Source organism: Salvelinus fontinalis, chromosome 11 (assembly GCF_029448725.1).
Source record: "Salvelinus fontinalis isolate EN_2023a chromosome 11, ASM2944872v1, whole genome shotgun sequence".
Lineage (NCBI taxonomy): Eukaryota > Metazoa > Chordata > Actinopteri > Salmoniformes > Salmonidae > Salvelinus > Salvelinus fontinalis.
In genome coordinates this window covers 53,460,855-53,480,940 of record NC_074675.1, presented here as the reverse complement: position 1 = coordinate 53,480,940, position 20,086 = coordinate 53,460,855, and the positions used below count along the sequence as shown (strand labels likewise).

The 20,086-nt window shown below is 44.7% G+C and overlaps 1 protein-coding gene across 5 annotated transcripts in view; it reads right to left on the bottom strand.

Moving 5' to 3' along the window:
• Positions 1 to 20,086, bottom strand: part of LOC129865935 (glucosidase 2 subunit beta-like) — a 316,514-nt gene that overhangs the window by 137,721 nt on the left and 158,707 nt on the right. For all 5 annotated transcript variants that reach the window (XM_055939022.1, XM_055939023.1, XM_055939025.1 and 2 more), the window contains exon 11: positions 9,291 to 9,360. In XM_055939022.1, the coding sequence (XP_055794997.1) occupies positions 9,291 to 9,360 (70 nt within the window). The remainder of the gene's footprint in view (positions 1 to 9,290; positions 9,361 to 20,086) is intronic.

Genomic DNA, 20,086 nt, shown 5'->3' with positions numbered 1-20,086 from the left:
TTATTTCAGGCTAGAAATTAATAAGGAAATGATCTCAACAGAGAGCAATTTCCTCGTGTGTTACCTATACCCCCCACAATAGAATCGCCATACTTTAACGATGATAGCTTCTCCATCTTAGAGGGGGAGATCAATCATTTATTTCCAGGCCCAGGGACATGTACTAGTCTGTGGCGACCTAAATGCCAGAACTGGCCAAAACCTGTCTGTCACAGCACACAGGGGGACAAACACCTACCTGGAGTTGACAGTATTCCCTCCCAAATATGCCCCCCTAGACAGAACTGACAAAAACAACCAACAAAAATGGGTCACAACTCCTGCATCTGTCTGTACATAGTCAATGGTAGGCTTCGAGGAGACTCCTATGGTAGGTACACCTACAGCTCATCTCTTGGCAGTAGAACTGTAGATGACTTTATCAATGATCTCAACCCAGAGTCTCTCAGAGCGTTCACAGTCAGCCCACTGACACTTCTATCAGATCACAGCAAAATCAGTCTATTTGAACAGAGCAATGCTCAATCAAGAGGCATCAAAGCCAAAGGAACTGAATAATATTAAGAAAGTCTTTAGAAGGAAGGAAAGTAGTATGGAAATCTACCAAAAAACAATTAGGCAACAACAAATTCAATCCATTTTAGACAACTTCCTGGACAAAACATTTCACTGTAATAGTGAAAGTGTAAACTTGGCAGTAGAAAGTCTAAACTGTATATTTGACCTTTCAGCTTCCTTATCAAATCTAAAAGTGTAGAGACAACCTAAGAAAATGAAAAACAGTGACAAATGGTTGGATGAAGAATGCAAAAACCCAAGAAGGAAATGGAGAAACCTATCCAACCAAAAACACAGAGACCCAGAAAAACCTGAGTCTACGCCTTCACTATGGTGAATCACTAAAACAATACAGAAAACCTGAGTCTACGCCTTCACTATGGTGAATCACTAAAACAATACACTACGGCAATAGAAGGAACAGCATCAGAAACCAGCTCAATGTAATTAAAGAATCCATAGAATCTAACCACTTCTGGTTAACCAATTGGAAAACACTAAACAAACAACAACACAAATTGTTATCGATCCAAAACTGAGATGTATGGATAAACCACTTCTCCAATCTTTTTGGCCCTATAACAAAGAACAAATAGCAAAAACATATACATGATGACATCTTAAGATCAGCTATTAAAGACTACTAGAACCCACTGGATTCTCCAATTACCTTGAATGAACAACAGGACAAAATACAAACCCTCCAACCCAAAAAGGCCTGTGGTGTTGATGGAATCCTAAATGAAATGATCAAATATACAGACCACAAATTCAAATTGTCTATACTTAAACTTTAACATCATCTTTAACATCATCATCATCTCCTTCTATTGCCGTAGTCCAGTTTCAGCTGTTCTGCCTGCGGTTATGGAACCGCCACCTATCCCAGACCTGTTGTTTTTCAACTCTTAATGATCAGCTATGAAAAGCCAACTGAAAATTATTCATGATTATTATTTGACCATGCTTGTCACTTATGAACATTTTTGAACATCTTGGCATAGTTCTGTTATAATCTCCACCCGGCACAGCCAGAAGAGGACTGGCCACCCCTCATAGCCTGGTTCCTCTCTAGGTTTCTTCCTAGGTTTTGGCCTTTCTAGGGAGTTTTTCCTAGCCACCGTGCTTCTACACCTGCATTCTAGCTGTTTGGGGTTTTAGGCTGGGTTTCTGTACAGCACTTCGAGATATTATCTGATGTACGAAGGGCTATATAAAATAAAATTGATTGATTGATTCAACTCTGGCATCTTCCCCAATACTTGGAACCAAGGACTAATCACCCCAATCCACAAAACTGGAGACAAATTTGATCCCAGTAACTACCGGGGATATGCGTCAACAGCATCCTTGGGAAAATCCTCTGCATTATCATTAACAGCAGACTCGTACATTTCCTCAAGGAAAACAATGTACTGAGCAAATGTCAAATGGGCTTTTTACCAAATTACCGTACGACAGACCACGTATTCCCCCTACACACCCTAATTGACAAACAAACAAACCAAAATAAAGACAAAGTCTTCTCATGCTTTGTTGATTTCAAAAGATCACCGGGGGCAAACTACCTACCCTCCAGGACACCTACAGCACCCATTGTCACAGGAAGGCCAAAAAATCATCAAGGACAACAACCACCTGAGCCACTGACTGTTCACCCCGCTACAATCCAGAAGGCGAGGTCAATACAGGTGCATCAACGCTGGGATTGAGAGACTGAAAAATAGCTTCTATCTCAAGGCCATCAGACTGTTAAACAGCCGTCACTCACACAGAGAAGCTGCTGCCTACATACAGACTTGAAATCACTGGCCACTTTAATAAATAGATCACTAGTCACTTTAATAATGTTTATATATCTTGTATTACGCATCCCATATGTACACCACCGTTCAAAAGTTTGGGGTCACTTAGAAATGTCTTTGTTGTTTCAAGAAAAGCACATTTTCTGTCCATTAAAATAACAACAAATTGATCAGAAATATAGTGTAGACATTGTTAATGTTGTAAATGACTATCGTAGCTGGAAACAGCAGATTTTTTATGGAATATCTACATAGGCGTACAGAGGCCCATTATCAGCAACCATTACTCCTGTTTTCAAATGGCACGCTGTGTTAGCTAATCCAAGTTTATCATTTTTAAAAGGCTAACTGATCATTAGAAAACCCTTTTGCAATTATGTTAGCACAGCTGAAAACTGTTGTTCCTGATTAAAGAAACAATAAAACTGTCCTTCTTTCGACTAGTTGAGTATCTGGAGCATCAGCATTTGTGGGTTCGATTACACGCTCAAAATGGGCAGACACAAATAACTTTCTTCTGAAACTCATCAGTCTATACTTGTTCTGAGAAATGAAGGCTATTCCATGGGAGAAATTGCCAAGAAACGGAAGATCTTGTACAACACTGTGTACTACTCCCTTCACAGAAAGGTGCAAACTGGCTCTAACCAGAATAGAAAGAGGAGTGGGAGGCCCCAGTGCTCAACTGAGCAAGAGGACAAGTACATTAGAATGTCTAGTTTGAGAAACAGACGCCTCACAAGTCCTAAACTGGCAGCTTCATTAAATAGTACCCACAAAACACCAGTCTCAACGTCAACAGTGAAGAGGCGAATCCGGGATGCTGGCCTTCTAGGCAGAATTGCAAAGAAAAAGACGTATCTCAGACTGGCCAATAAAAAGAAAAGATTAAGATCGGTAAAAGGAAATCTGCCTAGAAGGCCAGCATCCTGGAGTGATGGTTGCTGATAAAGGACCTCTGTACGCTGTCATGACATTGCCCTGTTGTACTTAAAGAATATGATATCAGATCAGTTGTCATCTGAGACGTTATTACTGATGATAAGACGACATAAACTGTATCTTGGAAAGTCTACACATTCAGATTCACATGGAATTGTTGTGCAATTTAAATGTTTAAATATGAAACTATTTGTGAAAAGATTAAATGTAATTTTAGTTTTTAAAATGAGGGAATTGTTTTCATAAGTAAAATATGCTCAATCAGTGGCCAGCTAGCTAGCTGACGTTAGATGGCTGGGTCGCTAGCTAACATTACGTGTATTATCTGTGTGTAGTAATGTTATCTCTGAATGCCATTTCGCATTGCTAGTTATAGCCTAATGTTAGCTAGCTAACCAGCTAACATTGTACCTATTTGGTTAACTTTAGCTAGCTATGACAATCAGTTTGTATTGCTAGTACTCTATGGATTGGGATTATGGTTCATTGTTTAGCTAGCTAGCTAGCTACATGTCTAAACAAAACACCCCGAGTTCAAGCTTACTGTTTGCTAGCTAGCAGACGACCCATCAAGTTAGCCAGGTGTGTCTGACGGTGATTACAGCTATGTGTTGTATAATAATGCAAAAATATTTGTATCTGGAATTTGTCTTTCAGCATCAGTAGAACACGCTTGTCTCTCCTCCACCAGTTATACAAGGAGAATGGTCTAATGCCTCCCATCAAAAAGAGAGCTGGCCCAAGCAAGCACAGGTTACACCCGAATCATGAGGACTTACAGCGAGTGATGAACTTCATCAACAACTATGCAGAGGATAATGCAATAGCATTACCAGGACGCCACCCAGGACACAAACACTTTGGTGGAAAGCTGCTGCCATCCTATGTGACAAAAGCAGCAGTGTGGAGTTATCTTTTTGAGAAGATCAGGGAGTGTTGCGACGACATGCCCTGCACCAAAGTCAAGGGCAGGACAGAAACAGGCTCTCCCAATATAGATTCCCTTGTTCATGCGTGGTTCGTACAGACCAGTCATCAGCACTATCTGCAGTGCCTCTATTCACATGACTCGCTTCTAACACACACGCCATACTGTACGTTGCTGCTACTTTTTGTTTATCCCGCTGATCAGCCACGTTACCCCTGATTGTATTGCACATAACTACCTCATCTATCACTGATATCGTTATTGATATTGTTCTTGTACATACTGTATATTATTTCATTTATATTGACACTATTTCTGATATTGCTACTATGCAAGTAACCATTTGGCTGTATCGTTTACACCTTCTCTAGAGACCCATCCACTTCACTAGATGTGGCTGGAGGATATAGCATTTCATTCACATGACCCATCAATTTAGAAAAGTGTGTCTCGGTAAGCGTCATCTAATATCTATTAAATATTTTTATCTGGACACTTTCTGTTTACCAGGAATTTTTCCTTCATTCTTAATCTTTACTACACTACTCACTCTGTTTAGCACGTGACCTCTCATGTGAATCCTTAAAGAGATGGGTGGGGCTAAGGTCTTTAAGAGGGTGTGAATGATACTGAATGGGTGTAGACAAAGAAGAGCTCTCCAGTAGGTGTACCAAAACATTCAAAGGCCATTTTCTAAAAATGTGGTTTAAAAGTTTATAAACTTTCAAATCAGAATGACTTTCCCATTGTTCCTCAAAAATGCAGTGTATGATATACCATTTTGTGGCTCTGTGCTTCTGCAATAACCAATGTAAAAAACACAATTTAAAATGTTGTTACATAAGACCAAATCAAGGTGGTTGGTCACAAATACAAATTCCATCTAGACACCGTTGCCCTGGAGCACACAAAAAACTATACATACTAAACATCAGCGCCACAGGTAACTTCCACAAAGCTGTGAACGATCTGAGAGACAAGGCAAGAAGGGCCCTTTTATGCCATCAAAAGGAACAAAAAATGTCACATACCAATTAGGATCTGGCTAAAAATACTTGAATCCGTTATAGAACCCATTCCCCTTCATGGTTGTGAGGTCTGGGGTCCGCTCACTAACCAATAATTGACTAAATGGGACAAACAACAAATTGAAAGTGCAAGCATAATTCTGCAAACATTTCCTCAGTGTACAACATAAAACACCAAATAATGCATGCAGAGCAGAATTAGGCTGATATCAGCTAATTATCAAAATCCAGAAAAGAGCCGTTAAATTCTACAACCACCTAAAAGGAAGCAATTCCCAAACCTTCCATAACAAAGCCATCACCTACAGAGAGACGAAGCTGGAGAAGAGTCCCCTAAGCAGAGAAGAGTCCTAGGGCTCTGTTCACAAACACAAACAGACCACACAGAGCCCCAGGACAGCAACACAATTAGACCCAACCAAATCATGAGAAAACAAAAAGATAATTACTTGACACATTGGAAAGAATGAACAAAAAAACAGAGCAAACTAGAATGCTATTTGGCCCTAAACAGAGAGTACACAGTGGCAGAATACATGACCACTGTGACTGATCCAAAATGAAGGAAAGCTTTGACTATGTACAGACTCAGTGAGCACAGCCTTGCTATTGAGAAAGTCTGGCGTAGGCAGACCTGGCTCTCAAGAGAAGACAGGCTATGTGCACACTGCCCACAAAATGAGGTGGAAGCTGAGCTGCACTTCCTGCCCAATGTATGACCATATGAGAGACACATATTCCCTTTTTTTACTTTATCTATTTGCACATCATTACCACACTGTATATAGACATGAAATGACATTTTAAATAACTTTTTTATTTTGTAACTTTTGTGAGTGTAATGTTTACTGTTCATTTTTATTGTTTATTTCACAACAAGATTCATATCTCTTGTTCCACCATGCATGGTTGATATGGGGTGCACATGGGTCACTTGACCAGGGGCATCATTTAACCAGGGGCATCATTTGACCAGGGGCATCATTTGACCAGGGGAATCATTTGACCAGGGGCATCATTTGACCAGGGGTATCATTTGACCAGGGGTATCATTTGACCGGGGGAATCATTTGACCAGGGGAATCATTTGACCAGGGGCATCATTTGACCAGGGGAATCATTTGACCAGAGGTATTATTTGACCAGGGAAAACATTTGACCAGGGGAATCATTTGACCAGGGGTATCATTTGACCAGGGGTATCATTTGACCAGGGGAATCATTTGACCGGGGGAATCATTTGACCAGGGGCATCATTTGACCAGGGGAATCATTTGACCAGGGGAATCATTTAACCAGGGGCATCATTTGACCAGGGATATTATTTGACCAGGGGCATCATTTGACCAGGGATATTATTTGACCAGGGGCATCATTTAACCGGGGGAATCATTTGACCGGGGGCATCATTTGACCGGGGGAATCATTTGACCGGGGGAATCATTTAACCAGGGGTATCATTTAACCAGGGGTATCATTTAACCAGGGGAATCATTTGACCAGGGGTATCATTTGATCAGGAGCATCATTTGACCGGGGGCATCATTTGACGAGGGGCATCATTTGATCAGGGGAATCACTTGACCAGGGGAATCATTTGACGAGGTGCATCATTTGACGAGGGGCATCAATTTGACAAGGGGCATCAATTGACAAGGGGCATCATTTGACCAGGAGCATCAATTGACAAGGGGCATCATTTGACCAGGAGCATCATTTGACCAGGGAAATCATTTGACCAGGAGCATCATTTGACCAGGGGAATCATTTGACCAGGGGAATCATTTGACCAGGGGAATCATTTGACCGGGGGAATCATTTAACCAGGGGAATCATTTAACCAGGGGAATCATTTAACCAGGGGAATCATTTGACCGGGGGCATCATTTGACCGGGGGAATCATTTAACCAGGAGCATCATTTAACCAGGGGAATCACTTGACCAGGGGAATCACTTGACCAGGGGCATCATTTGACGAGGGGCATCATTTGACGAGGGGAATCACTTGACCAGGGGAATCATTTGACCAGGGTCATCAATTTGACGAGGTGCATCATTTGACGAGGGGCATCAATTTGACAAGGGGCATCAATTGACAAGGGGCATCATTTGACCAGGAGCATCAATTGACAAGGGGCATCATTTGACCAGGAGCATCATTTGACCAGGGAAATCATTTGACCAGGAGCATCATTTGACCAGGGGAATCATTTGACCAGGGGAATCATTTGACCAGGGGAATCATTTGACCGGGGGAATCATTTAACCAGGGGAATCATTTAACCAGGGGAATCATTTAACCAGGGGAATCATTTGACCGGGGGCATCATTTGACCGGGGGAATCATTTAACCAGGAGCATCATTTAACCAGGGGAATCATTTGACCAGGGGAATCACTTGACCAGGGGCATCATTTGACGAGGGGCATCATTTGACGAGGGGAATCACTTGACCAGGGGAATCATTTGACCAGGGTCATCAATTTGACGAGGGGCATCATTTGACGAGGGGAATCACTTGACCAGGGGAATCATTTGACCAGGGGCATAAATTTGACGAGGGGCTTCAATTTGACGAGGGGCATCAATTTGACGAGGGGAATCACTTGACCAGGGGAATCAATTTGACGAGGGGCATCAATTTGACGAGGGGCTTCAATTTGACGAGGGGCATCAATTTGACCAGGGGCATCATTTGACCAGGGGCATCATTTGACCAGGGGCATCATTTGACGAGGGGCATCAATTTGACAAGGGGCATCATTTGACCAGGGGCATCATTTGACCAGGGGCATCATTTGACCAGGGGAATCATTTGACCAGGGGAATCATTTGACCAGGGGAATCATTTGACCAGGGGAATCATTTGACCAGGAGCATTCAAAGCAAGGTGGAAAACGAAGAAGTAGAACAACTGGAGTCATGCTAGAATCTTTCTGCCTTCGCTCACACAGGCTTTATTTTCATTATAAAAGCTTGACCTTTCCACAACTCTCTGATTGTAGCTGCCTATCTCCTGCCTCCCCAGTGTAATGAACAGTTTACCAGCCCCGGGTCTACTGTACAGTAGCAACTCCCTATCATCGCTGCTGTCTGTATGGCCGTCTGGCTGGCTGTCTGAATGGCTGGCTGTCTAAATGTCTGTCTGTCCGTCCGTCCGTCTGTCTGTATGTATGTCTGACTGTCTGGCTAAGAGCTCTGTGTAAACATCTCGGAAGCAGAGCGACTGGCTGGCTGTCTGTATGGCCGTCTGGCTGGCTGGCTGTCTGGCTGGCTGTCTGAATGTCTGTCTGTCTGTCCGTCCGTCCGTCTGTCTGTCTGACTGTCTGGCTAAGAGCTCTGTGCAAACATCTCGGAAGCAGAGCGACTGGCCGCAACAGGAAATCCTGCAGTGGCTTTTTCCCACTGTGTGATCGATGCTGGAACATGCCTTCCTATGTGGTAGTATTGCATGTTAGCAAGTGTGTGTTTTGTGCTCAATAGTTTGCATGACATGTACTCTGTTTACTGTATCTCTAGTGTAAAGTCATTCATTCCTGGGGGAAGGGTTAACATTCAAACATGTCTGCTTGAAGAGAATGAAAGAAAAGTAACAGCAAAAGATGGTCAACTACGACCTACAACCCTCTACATGAATATTTATGTTCAAATCTTTGGGTATTCTGAATTTATGACAGCATTTCACTTTTTTTTTCTCCACAGAGCTACACAATTACAACATGGCATAATTGTCAGCTATTTTGTTTTACACCTGTCTTGAGACAGTGAATTCTGTCAAAAGTTGTGGATTATTCATGCTCTGACAAATACCATGTTGCAGAAGAGAAATGAATTGGAAATAGACCCTCTCCGCACGGCAGGCAACACATTTAGTTTTTCATCATTAAAATTCACCTAGGGTCCCTAACATTGCAAACTCATTACTGTGTACCCGTCATCAGGGAAAGGTGCACAGCAAAAAGCCACAGCCTTCAGTTCTTTCTAAGGGCAATTGGTCCAAGAAGAATATCCAAGATGTATCCTCTTACCTGATTTCCATGTACACCGTTTCGTACGCGTCTTCGACTCTCTTTAAATCAGCAGCCGCCTTTTCAGCAGCTACAGAAAAAAAACAAAAAAAACAAGAAGAAATTACTAAAAGATTTTAAAAAACCATACATGATTTATTGTCACCTATACCGTAGGTGTTGTTTTACAGGGTCAGCCATAGTAGTACGGCGTCCTTGGAGAATGATAGGGTTAAATGCCTTGCTCAATGGCACATTGACAGATTTTTCACCTTATCAAATCAAATGTTATTTGTCACGTGCGCCGAATAGAACAGGTGTAGACCTTACGGTGAAATGCTTCCTGACGAGCCCTGAAATAACAAGCAGTTTTAAGAAAAATACCCCCAAAATACAAAATAAAAGTAACAAATAATTAAAGAGCAGCAGTAAAATAACAATAGCTAGGCTATATACAGGGGGTACCGGTACAGAGTCAATGTGCGGGGGCACAGGTTAGTCGAGGTAAATGAGTTAAAATGTACATATAGGTAGAGTTATTAAAGTGACTCTACCAACATGTAGGTTTGGGTATCAAACCAGCGACCTTTCGGTTACTGGACCAACACTCTAACCGCTAGGCTTGCGTATCAGTGATGCATAGTGTGGTGTCTAAACATCCTGTGTGTTGCCAAACAGTGGCTGTTGATGTCTGCCAGTGGTGTTGTGTCTGGGTCTGGCAGAGGAGAAGCCGAGTTGTAAACAAACACACATGCTATTTCCAGGTGTGGCGGTAGCGGAGGAGCCTGCGGGCTTAATGAGTCATTTCATAGTGACAATAGCGTGCTAACAGAAAGACGAGACGATCATGGAAGGGCTTGCACCACAGCATTCATTGCTTCATTTTTACTGTACATGCTAGTAGTATGATAGTGTGATGTCAGGATGACATGACATTATTCTTCATTGTACGAGCAATTGTGACAGCTAACGTTGCAGTGTGACAGCTAACGGTGCAGTGTAACAGCTAACGGTGCAGTGTAACAGCTAACAGTGCATTGTGACAGCTAACGGTGCAGTGTGACAGCTAACAGTGCATTGTGACAGCTAACGGTGCATTGTGACAGCTAACGGTGCATTGAGACAGCTAACAGTGCAGTGTAACAGCTAACAGTGCATTGTGACAGCTAACGGTGTAGTGTGACAGCTAACAGTGCATTGTGACAGCTAACGGTGCATTGAGACAGCTAACAGTGCATTGAGACAGCTAACAGTGCATTGAGACACCTAACAGTGCAGTGTGACAGCTAACAGTGCATTGAGACAGCTAACAGTGCATTGAGACAGCTAACAGTGCATTGAGACAGCTAACAGTGCATTGAGACAGCTAACAGTGCATTGAGACAGCTAACAGTGCATTGAGACACCTAACTGTGCAGTGTGACAGCTAACAGTGCAGTGTGACAGCTAACAGTGCAGTGTGACAGCTAACAGTGCAGTGTGACAGCTAACAGTGCATTGAGACAGCTAACAGTGCAGTGTGACAGCTAACAGTGCAGTGTGACAGCTAACAGTGCAGTGTGACAGCTAACAGTGCATTGAGACAGCTAACAGTGCAGTGTGACAGCTAACAGTGCATTGAGAGAGCTAACAGTGCATTGAGACACCTAACTGTGCAGTGTGACAGCTAACAGTGCAGTGTGACAGCTAACAGTGCAGTGTAACAGCTAACAGTGCATTGAGACAGCTAACAGTGCATTGAGACAGCTAACAGTGCATTGAGAGAGCTAACAGTGCATTGAGACAGCTAACGGTGCATTGAGACAGCTAACAGTGCATTGAGACAGCTAACAGTGCAGTGTGACAGCTAACAGTGCATTGAGACAGCTAACAGTGCATTGAGACAGCTAACAGTGCAGTGTGACAGCTAACAGTGCATTGTGACAGCTAACGGTGCATTGTGACAGCTAACGGTGCATTGAGACAGCTAACAGTGCAGTGTAACAGCTAACAGTGCATTGTGACAGCTAACGGTGTAGTGTGACAGCTAACAGTGCAGTGTGACAGCTAGCAGTGCATTGAGACAGCTAACAGTGCATTGAGACAGCTAACAGTGCATTGAGACAGCTAACAGTGCATTGAGACAGCTAACAGTGCATTGAGACAGCTAACAGTGCATTGAGACAGCTAACAGTGCATTGAGACACCTAACTGTGCAGTGTGACAGCTAACAGTGCAGTGTGACAGCTAACAGTGCAGTGTGACAGCTAACAGTGCAGTGTGACAGCTAACAGTGCATTGAGACAGCTAACAGTGCAGTGTGACAGCTAACAGTGCAGTGTGACAGCTAACAGTGCAGTGTGACAGCTAACAGTGCATTGAGACAGCTAACAGTGCAGTGTGACAGCTAACAGTGCATTGAGAGAGCTAACAGTGCATTGAGACACCTAACTGTGCAGTGTGACAGCTAACAGTGCAGTGTGACAGCTAACAGTGCAGTGTAACAGCTAACAGTGCATTGAGACAGCTAACAGTGCATTGAGACAGCTAACAGTGCATTGAGAGAGCTAACAGTGCATTGAGACAGCTAACGGTGCATTGAGACAGCTAACAGTGCATTGAGACAGCTAACGGTGCAGTGTGACAGCTAACAGTGCATTGAGACAGCTAACAGTGCATTGAGACAGCTAACAGTGCATTGAGACAGCTAACAGTGCATTGAGAGAGCTAACGGTGCAGTGTGACAGCTAACAGTGCATTGTGACAGCTAACGGTGCATTGAGACAGCTAACGGTGCAGTGTGACAGCTAACAGTGCATTGAGACAGCTAACAGTGCAGTGTGACAGCTAACAGTGCATTGAGACAGCTAACGGTGCATTGAGACAGCTAACAGTGCATTGAGACAGCTAACGGTGCAGTGTGACAGCTAACGGTGCAGTGTGACAGCTAACGGTGCATTGTGACAGCTAACGGTGCATTGAGACAGCTAACGGAGCAGTGTGACAGCTAACAGTGCATTGAGACAGCTAACAGTGCATTGAGACAGCTAACAGTGCATTGAGACAGCTAACAGTGCATTGAGACAGCTAACAGTGCATTGAGACAGCTAACAGTGCATTGAGACAGCTAACAGTGCATTGAGACAGCTAACAGTGCATTGAGATAGCTAACAGTGCATTGAGACAGCTAACAGTGCAGTGTGACAGCTAACGGTGCAGTGTGACAGCTAACGGTGCATTGAGACAGCTAACGGTGCATTGAGACAGCTAACAGTGCATTGAGACAGCTAACAGTGCATTGAGACAGCTAAGAGTGCAGTGTGACAGCTAACGGTGCATTGAGACAGCTAACGGTGCATTGAGACAGCTAACAGTGCATTGAGAGAGCTAACAGTGCATTGAGACAGCTAACAGTGCAGTGTGACAGCTAACGGTGCATTGAGACAGCTAACAGTGCATTGAGACAGCTAACGGTGCATTGAGACAGCTAACGGTGCATTGAGACAGCTAACGGTGCATTGAGACAGCTAACAGTGCATTGAGACAGCTAACAGTGCATTGAGACAGCTAACGGTGCATTGAGACAGCTAAAAGTGCAGTGTGACAGCTAACAGTGCATTGAGACAGCTAACAGTGCATTGAGACAGCTAACAGTGCATTGAGACAGCTAACAGTGCATTGAGACAGCTAACAGTGCATTGAGAGAGCTAACAGTGCATTGAGACAGCTAACGGTGCATTGAGACAGCTAACAGTGCATTGAGACAGCTAACAGTGCATTGAGACAGCTAACAGTGCATTGAGACAGCTAACAGTGCATTGAGACAGCTAACAGTGCATTGAGACAGCTAACGGTGCATTGAGACAGCTAACAGTGCATTGAGACAGCTAACAGTGCAGTGTGACAGCTAACAGTGCAGTGTGACAGCTAACAGTGCATTGAGACAGCTAACAGTGCAGTGAGACAGCTAACAGTGCAGTGTGACAGCTAACAGTGCATTGAGACAGCTAACAGTGCATTGAGACAGCTAACAGTGCATTGTGACAGCTAACAGTGCATTGAGATAGCTAACAGTGCATTGAGACAGCTAACGGTGCATTGAGACAGCTAACAGTGCATTGAGACAGCTAACAGTGCATTGAGACAGCTAACAGTGCATTGAGACAGCTAACGGTGCAGTGTGACAGCTAACGGTGCAGTGTGACAGCTAACGGTAAATTGTGACAGCTAACGGTGCATTGAGACAGCTAACAGTGCATTGAGACAGCTAACAGTGCATTGAGACAGCTAAGAGTGCAGTGTGACAGCTAACGGTGCATTGAGACAGCTAACGGTGCATTGAGACAGCTAACAGTGCATTGAGAGAGCTAACAGTGCATTGAGACAGCTAACAGTGCAGTGTGACAGCTAACGGTGCATTGAGACAGCTAACAGTGCATTGAGACAGCTAACAGTGCATTGAGACAGCTAACGGTGCATTGAGACAGCTAACGGTGCATTGAGACAGCTAACAGTGCATTGAGAGAGCTAACAGTGCATTGAGACAGCTAACAGTGCAGTGTGACAGCTAACAGTGCATTGAGACAGCTAACAGTGCATTGAGACAGCTAACAGTGCATTGAGACAGCTAACAGTGCATTGAGACAGCTAACGGTGCAGTGTGACAGCTAACGGTGCAGTGTGACAGCTAACGGTGCATTGAGACAGCTAACGGTGCATTGAGACAGCTAACAGTGCATTGAGACAGCTAACAGTGCATTGAGACAGCTAAGAGTGCAGTGTGACAGCTAACGGTGCATTGAGACAGCTAACGGTGCATTGAGACAGCTAACAGTGCATTGAGAGAGCTAACAGTGCATTGAGACAGCTAACAGTGCAGTGTGACAGCTAACGGTGCATTGAGACAGCTAACAGTGCATTGAGACAGCTAACGGTGCATTGAGACAGCTAACGGTGCATTGAGACAGCTAACGGTGCATTGAGACAGCTAACAGTGCATTGAGACAGCTAACAGTGCATTGAGACAGCTAACGGTGCATTGAGACAGCTAAAAGTGCAGTGTGACAGCTAACAGTGCATTGAGACAGCTAACAGTGCATTGAGACAGCTAACAGTGCATTGAGACAGCTAACAGTGCATTGAGACAGCTAACAGTGCATTGAGAGAGCTAACAGTGCATTGAGACAGCTAACGGTGCATTGAGACAGCTAACAGTGCATTGAGACAGCTAACAGTGCATTGAGACAGCTAACAGTGCATTGAGACAGCTAACAGTGCATTGAGACAGCTAACAGTGCATTGAGACAGCTAACGGTGCATTGAGACAGCTAACAGTGCATTGAGACAGCTAACAGTGCAGTGTGACAGCTAACAGTGCAGTGTGACAGCTAACAGTGCATTGAGACAGCTAACAGTGCAGTGAGACAGCTAACAGTGCAGTGTGACAGCTAACAGTGCATTGAGACAGCTAACAGTGCATTGAGACAGCTAACAGTGCATTGTGACAGCTAACAGTGCATTGAGATAGCTAACAGTGCATTGAGACAGCTAACGGTGCATTGAGACAGCTAACAGTGCATTGAGACAGCTAACAGTGCATTGAGACAGCTAACAGTGCATTGAGACAGCTAACGGTGCAGTGTGACAGCTAACGGTGCAGTGTGACAGCTAACGGTAAATTGTGACAGCTAACGGTGCATTGAGACAGCTAACAGTGCATTGAGACAGCTAACAGTGCATTGAGACAGCTAAGAGTGCAGTGTGACAGCTAACGGTGCATTGAGACAGCTAACGGTGCATTGAGACAGCTAACAGTGCATTGAGAGAGCTAACAGTGCATTGAGACAGCTAACAGTGCAGTGTGACAGCTAACGGTGCATTGAGACAGCTAACAGTGCATTGAGACAGCTAACAGTGCATTGAGACAGCTAACGGTGCATTGAGACAGCTAACGGTGCATTGAGACAGCTAACAGTGCATTGAGAGAGCTAACAGTGCATTGAGACAGCTAACAGTGCAGTGTGACAGCTAACAGTGCATTGAGACAGCTAACAGTGCATTGAGACAGCTAACAGTGCATTGAGACAGCTAACAGTGCATTGAGACAGCTAACGGTGCATTGAGACAGCTAACAGTGCAGTGTGACAGCTAACAGTGCATTGAGACAGCTAACAGTGCATTGAGACAGCTAACAGTGCATTGAGACAGCTAACAGTGCATTGAGACAGCTAACAGTGCATTGAGACAGCTAACAGTGCATTGAGACAGCTAACGGTGCATTGAGACAGCTAACAGTGCAGTGTGACAGCTAACAGTGCATTGAGACAGCTAACAGTGCATTGAGAGAGCTAACGGTGCATTGAGACAGCTAACAGTGCATTGAGACAGCTAACAGTGCATTGAGACAGCTAACAGTGCATTGAGACAGCTAACGGTGCATTGAGACAGCTAACAGTGCATTGAGACAGCTAACAGTGCAGTGTGACAGCTAACAGTGCAGTGTGACAGCTAACAGTGCATTGAGACAGCTAACAGTGCAGTGAGACAGCTAACAGTGCAGTGTGACAGCTAACAGTGCATTGAGACAGCTAACAGTGCATTGAGACAGCTAACAGTGCATTGTGACAGCTAACAGTGCATTGAGACAGCTAACAGTGCATTGAGACAGCTAACAGTGCATTGTGACAGCTAACAGTGCATTGAGATAGCTAACAGTGCATTGAGACAGCTAACGGTGCATTGAGACAGCTAACAGTGCATTGAGACAGCTAACAGTGCATTGAGACAGCTAACGGTGCAGTGTGACAGCTAACGGTGCAGTGTGACAGCTAACGGTAAATTGTGACAGCTAACGGTGCATTGAGACAGCTAACAGTGCATTGAGACAGCTAACAGTGCATTGAGACAGCTAAGAGTGCAGTGTGACAGCTAACGGTGCATTGAGACAGCTAACGGTGCATTGAGACAGCTAACAGTGCATTGAGAGAGCTAACAGTGCATTGAGACAGCTAACAGTGCAGTGTGACAGCTAACGGTGCATTGAGACAGCTAACAGTGCATTGAGACAGCTAACAGTGCATTGAGACAGCTAACGGTGCATTGAGACAGCTAACAGTGCATTGAGAGAGCTAACAGTGCATTGAGACAGCTAACAGTGCAGTGTGACAGCTAACGGTGCATTGAGACAGCTAACAGTGCATTGAGACAGCTAACAGTGCATTGAGACAGCTAACAGTGCATTGAGACAGCTAACGGTGCATTGAGACAGCTAACAGTGCAGTGTGACAGCTAACAGTGCATTGAGACAGCTAACAGTGCATTGAGACAGCTAACAGTGCATTGAGACAGCTAACAGTGCATTGAGACAGCTAACAGTGCATTGAGAGAGCTAACGGTGCATTGAGACAGCTAACAGTGCATTGAGACAGCTAACGGTGCATTGAGACAGCTAACAGTGCATTGAGACAGCTAACGGTGCAGTGTGACAGCTAACGGTGCAGTGTGACAGCTAACAGTGCATTGTGACAGCTAACGGTGCATTGAGACAGCTAACAGTGCAGTGTGACAGCTAACAGTGCATTGAGACAGCTAACAGTGCATTGAGACAGCTAACAGTGCATTGAGACAGCTAACAGTGCATTGAGACAGCTAACAGTGCATTGAGACAGCTAACAGTGCATTGAGACAGCTAACGGTGCATTGAGACAGCTAACGGTGCATTGAGACAGCTAACGGTGCATTGAGACAGCTAACAGTGCATTGAGACAGCTAACGGTGCATTGAGACAGCTAACGGTGCATTGAGACAGCTAACAGTGCAGTGTGACAGCTAACAGTGCATTGAGACAGCTAACAGTGCATTGAGACAGCTAACAGTGCATTGAGACAGCTAACAGTGCATTGAGACAGCTAACAGTGCATTGAGACAGCTAACAGTGCATTGAGAGAGCTAACGGTGCATTGAGACAGCTAACGGTGCATTGAGACAGCTAACAGTGCATTGAGACAGCTAACAGTGCATTGAGACAGCTAACAGTGCATTGAGACAGCTAACAGTGCATTGAGACAGCTAACAGTGCATTGAGACAGCTAACAGTGCATTGAGACAGCTAACGGTGCATTGTGACAGCTAACGGTGCATTGAGACAGCTAACGGTGCATTGAGACAGCTAACGGTGCATTGAGACAGCTAACAGTGCAGTGTGACAGCTAACAGTGCAGTGTGACAGCTAACAGTGCATTGAGACAGCTAACAGTGCAGTGTGACAGCTAACAGTGCATTGAGACAGCTAACAGTGCATTGAGACAGCTAACAGTGCATTGTGACAGCTAACAGTGCATTGAGATAGCTAACAGTGCATTAAGACAGCTAACGGTGCATTGAGACAGCTAACAGTGCATTGAGACAGCTAACAGTGCATTGAGACAGCTAACAGTGCATTGAGACAGCTAACGGTGCAGTGTGACAGCTAACGGTGCAGTGTGACAGCTAACGGTGCATTGTGACAGCTAACGGTGCATTGAGACAGCTAACAGTGCATTGAGACAGCTAACAGTGCATTGAGACAGCTAAGAGTGCAGTGTGACAGCTAACGGTGCATTGAGACAGCTAACGGTGCATTGAGACAGCTAACAGTGCATTGAGAGAGCTAACAGTGCATTGAGACAGCTAACGGTGCAGTGTGACAGCTAACGGTGCATTGAGACAGCTAACAGTGCATTGAGACAGCTAACAGTGCATTGAGACAGCTAACGGTGCATTGAGACAGCTAACGGTGCATTGAGACAGCTAACAGTGCATTGAGAGAGCTAACAGTGCATTGAGACAGCTAACAGTGCAGTGTGACAGCTAACAGTGCATTGAGACAGCAAACAGTGCATTGAGACAGCTAACAGTGCATTGAGACAGCTAACAGTGCATTGAGACAGCTAACGGTGCATTGAGACAGCTAACAGTGCAGTGTGACAGCTAACAGTGCATTGAGACAGCTAACAGTGCATTGAGACAGCTAACAGTGCATTGAGACAGCTAACAGTGCATTGAGACAGCTAACAGTGCATTGAGACAGCTAACAGTGCATTGAGACAGCTAACAGTGCATTGAGACAGCTAACAGTGCATTGAGACAGCTAACAGTGCATTGAGACAGCTAACAGTGCATTGTGACAGCTAACGGTGCATTGAGACAGCTAACAGTGCATTGAGACAGCTAACGGTGCATTGAGACAGCTAACGGTGCATTGAGACAGCTAACGGTGCATTGAGAGAGCTAACGGTGCATTGAGACAGCTAACGGTGCATTGAGACAGCTAACGGTGCAGTGTGACAGCTAACGGTGCAGTGTGACAGCTAACGGTGCATTGTGACAGCTAACGGTGCATTGAGACAGCTAACAGTGCAGTGTGACAGCTAACAGTGCATTGAGACAGCTAACAGTGCATTGAGAGAGCTAACAGTGCATTGAGAGAGCTAACAGTGCATTGAGACAGCTAACAGTGCATTGAGACAGCTAACAGTGCATTGAGACAGCTAACAGTGCATTGAGACAGCTAACAGTGCATTGAGACAGCTAACAGTGCATTGAGACAGCTAACAGTGCATTGAGACAGCTAACGGTGCATTGAGACAGCTAACAGTGCATTGAGACAGCTAACAGTGCAGTGTGACAGCTAACAGTGCATTGAGACAGCTAACAGTGCAGTGTGACAGCTAACAGTGCATTGAGACAGCTAACAGTGCAGTGTGACAGCTAACAGTGCATTGAGACAGCTAACAGTGCAGTGTGACAGCTAACAGTGCATTGAGACAGCTAACAGTGCAGTGTGACAGCTAACAGTGCATTGAGACATCTAACAGTGCATTGAGACAGCTAACAGTGCATTGTGACAGCTAACAGTGCATTGAGATAGCTAACAGTGCATTGAGAGAGCTAACAGTGCATTGAGACAGCTAACAGTGCATTGTGACAGCTAACAGTGCATTGAGATAGCTAACAGTGCATTGAGACAGCTAACAGTGCATTGAGACAGCTAACAGTGCATTGAGAGAGCTAACAGTGCATTGAGAGAGCTAACAGTGCATTGAGACAGCTAACAGTGCAGTGTGACAGCTAACAGTGCATTGAGACAGCTAACAGTGCATTGAGACAGCTAACAGTGCATTGAGACAGCTAACAGTGCAGTGTGACAGCTAACAGTGCAGTGTGACAGCTAACAGTGCAGTGTGACAGCTAACAGTGCATTGAGACAGCTAACAGTGCATTGAGACAGCTAACAGTGCATTGAGACAGCTAACAGTGCATTGAGACAGCTAACAGTGCATTGAGACAGCTAACGGTGCATTGAGACAGCTAACGGTGCATTGAGACAGCTAACGGTGCATTGAGACAGCTAACGGTGCATTGAGACAGCTAACGGTGCATTGAGACAGCTAACGGTGCATTGAGACAGCTAACGGTGCAGTGTGATAGCTAACGGTGCAGTGTGACAGCTAACGGTGCATTGAGACAGCTAACGGTGCATTGAGACAGCTAACGGTGCAGTGTGACAGCTAACGGTGCAGTGTGACAGCTAACGGTGCAGTGTGACAGCTAACAGTGCATTGAGACAGCTAACTGTGCATTGAGACAGCTAACTGTGCATTGAGACAGCTAACTGTGCATTGAGACAGCTAACTGTGCATTGAGACAGCTAACAGTGCATTGAGACAGCTAACAGTGCATTGAGACAGCTAACAGTGCATTGAGACAGCTAACAGTGCATTGAGACAGCTAACAGTGCATTGAGACAGCTAACAGTGCATTGAGACAGCTAACAGTGCATTGAGACAGCTAACAGTGCA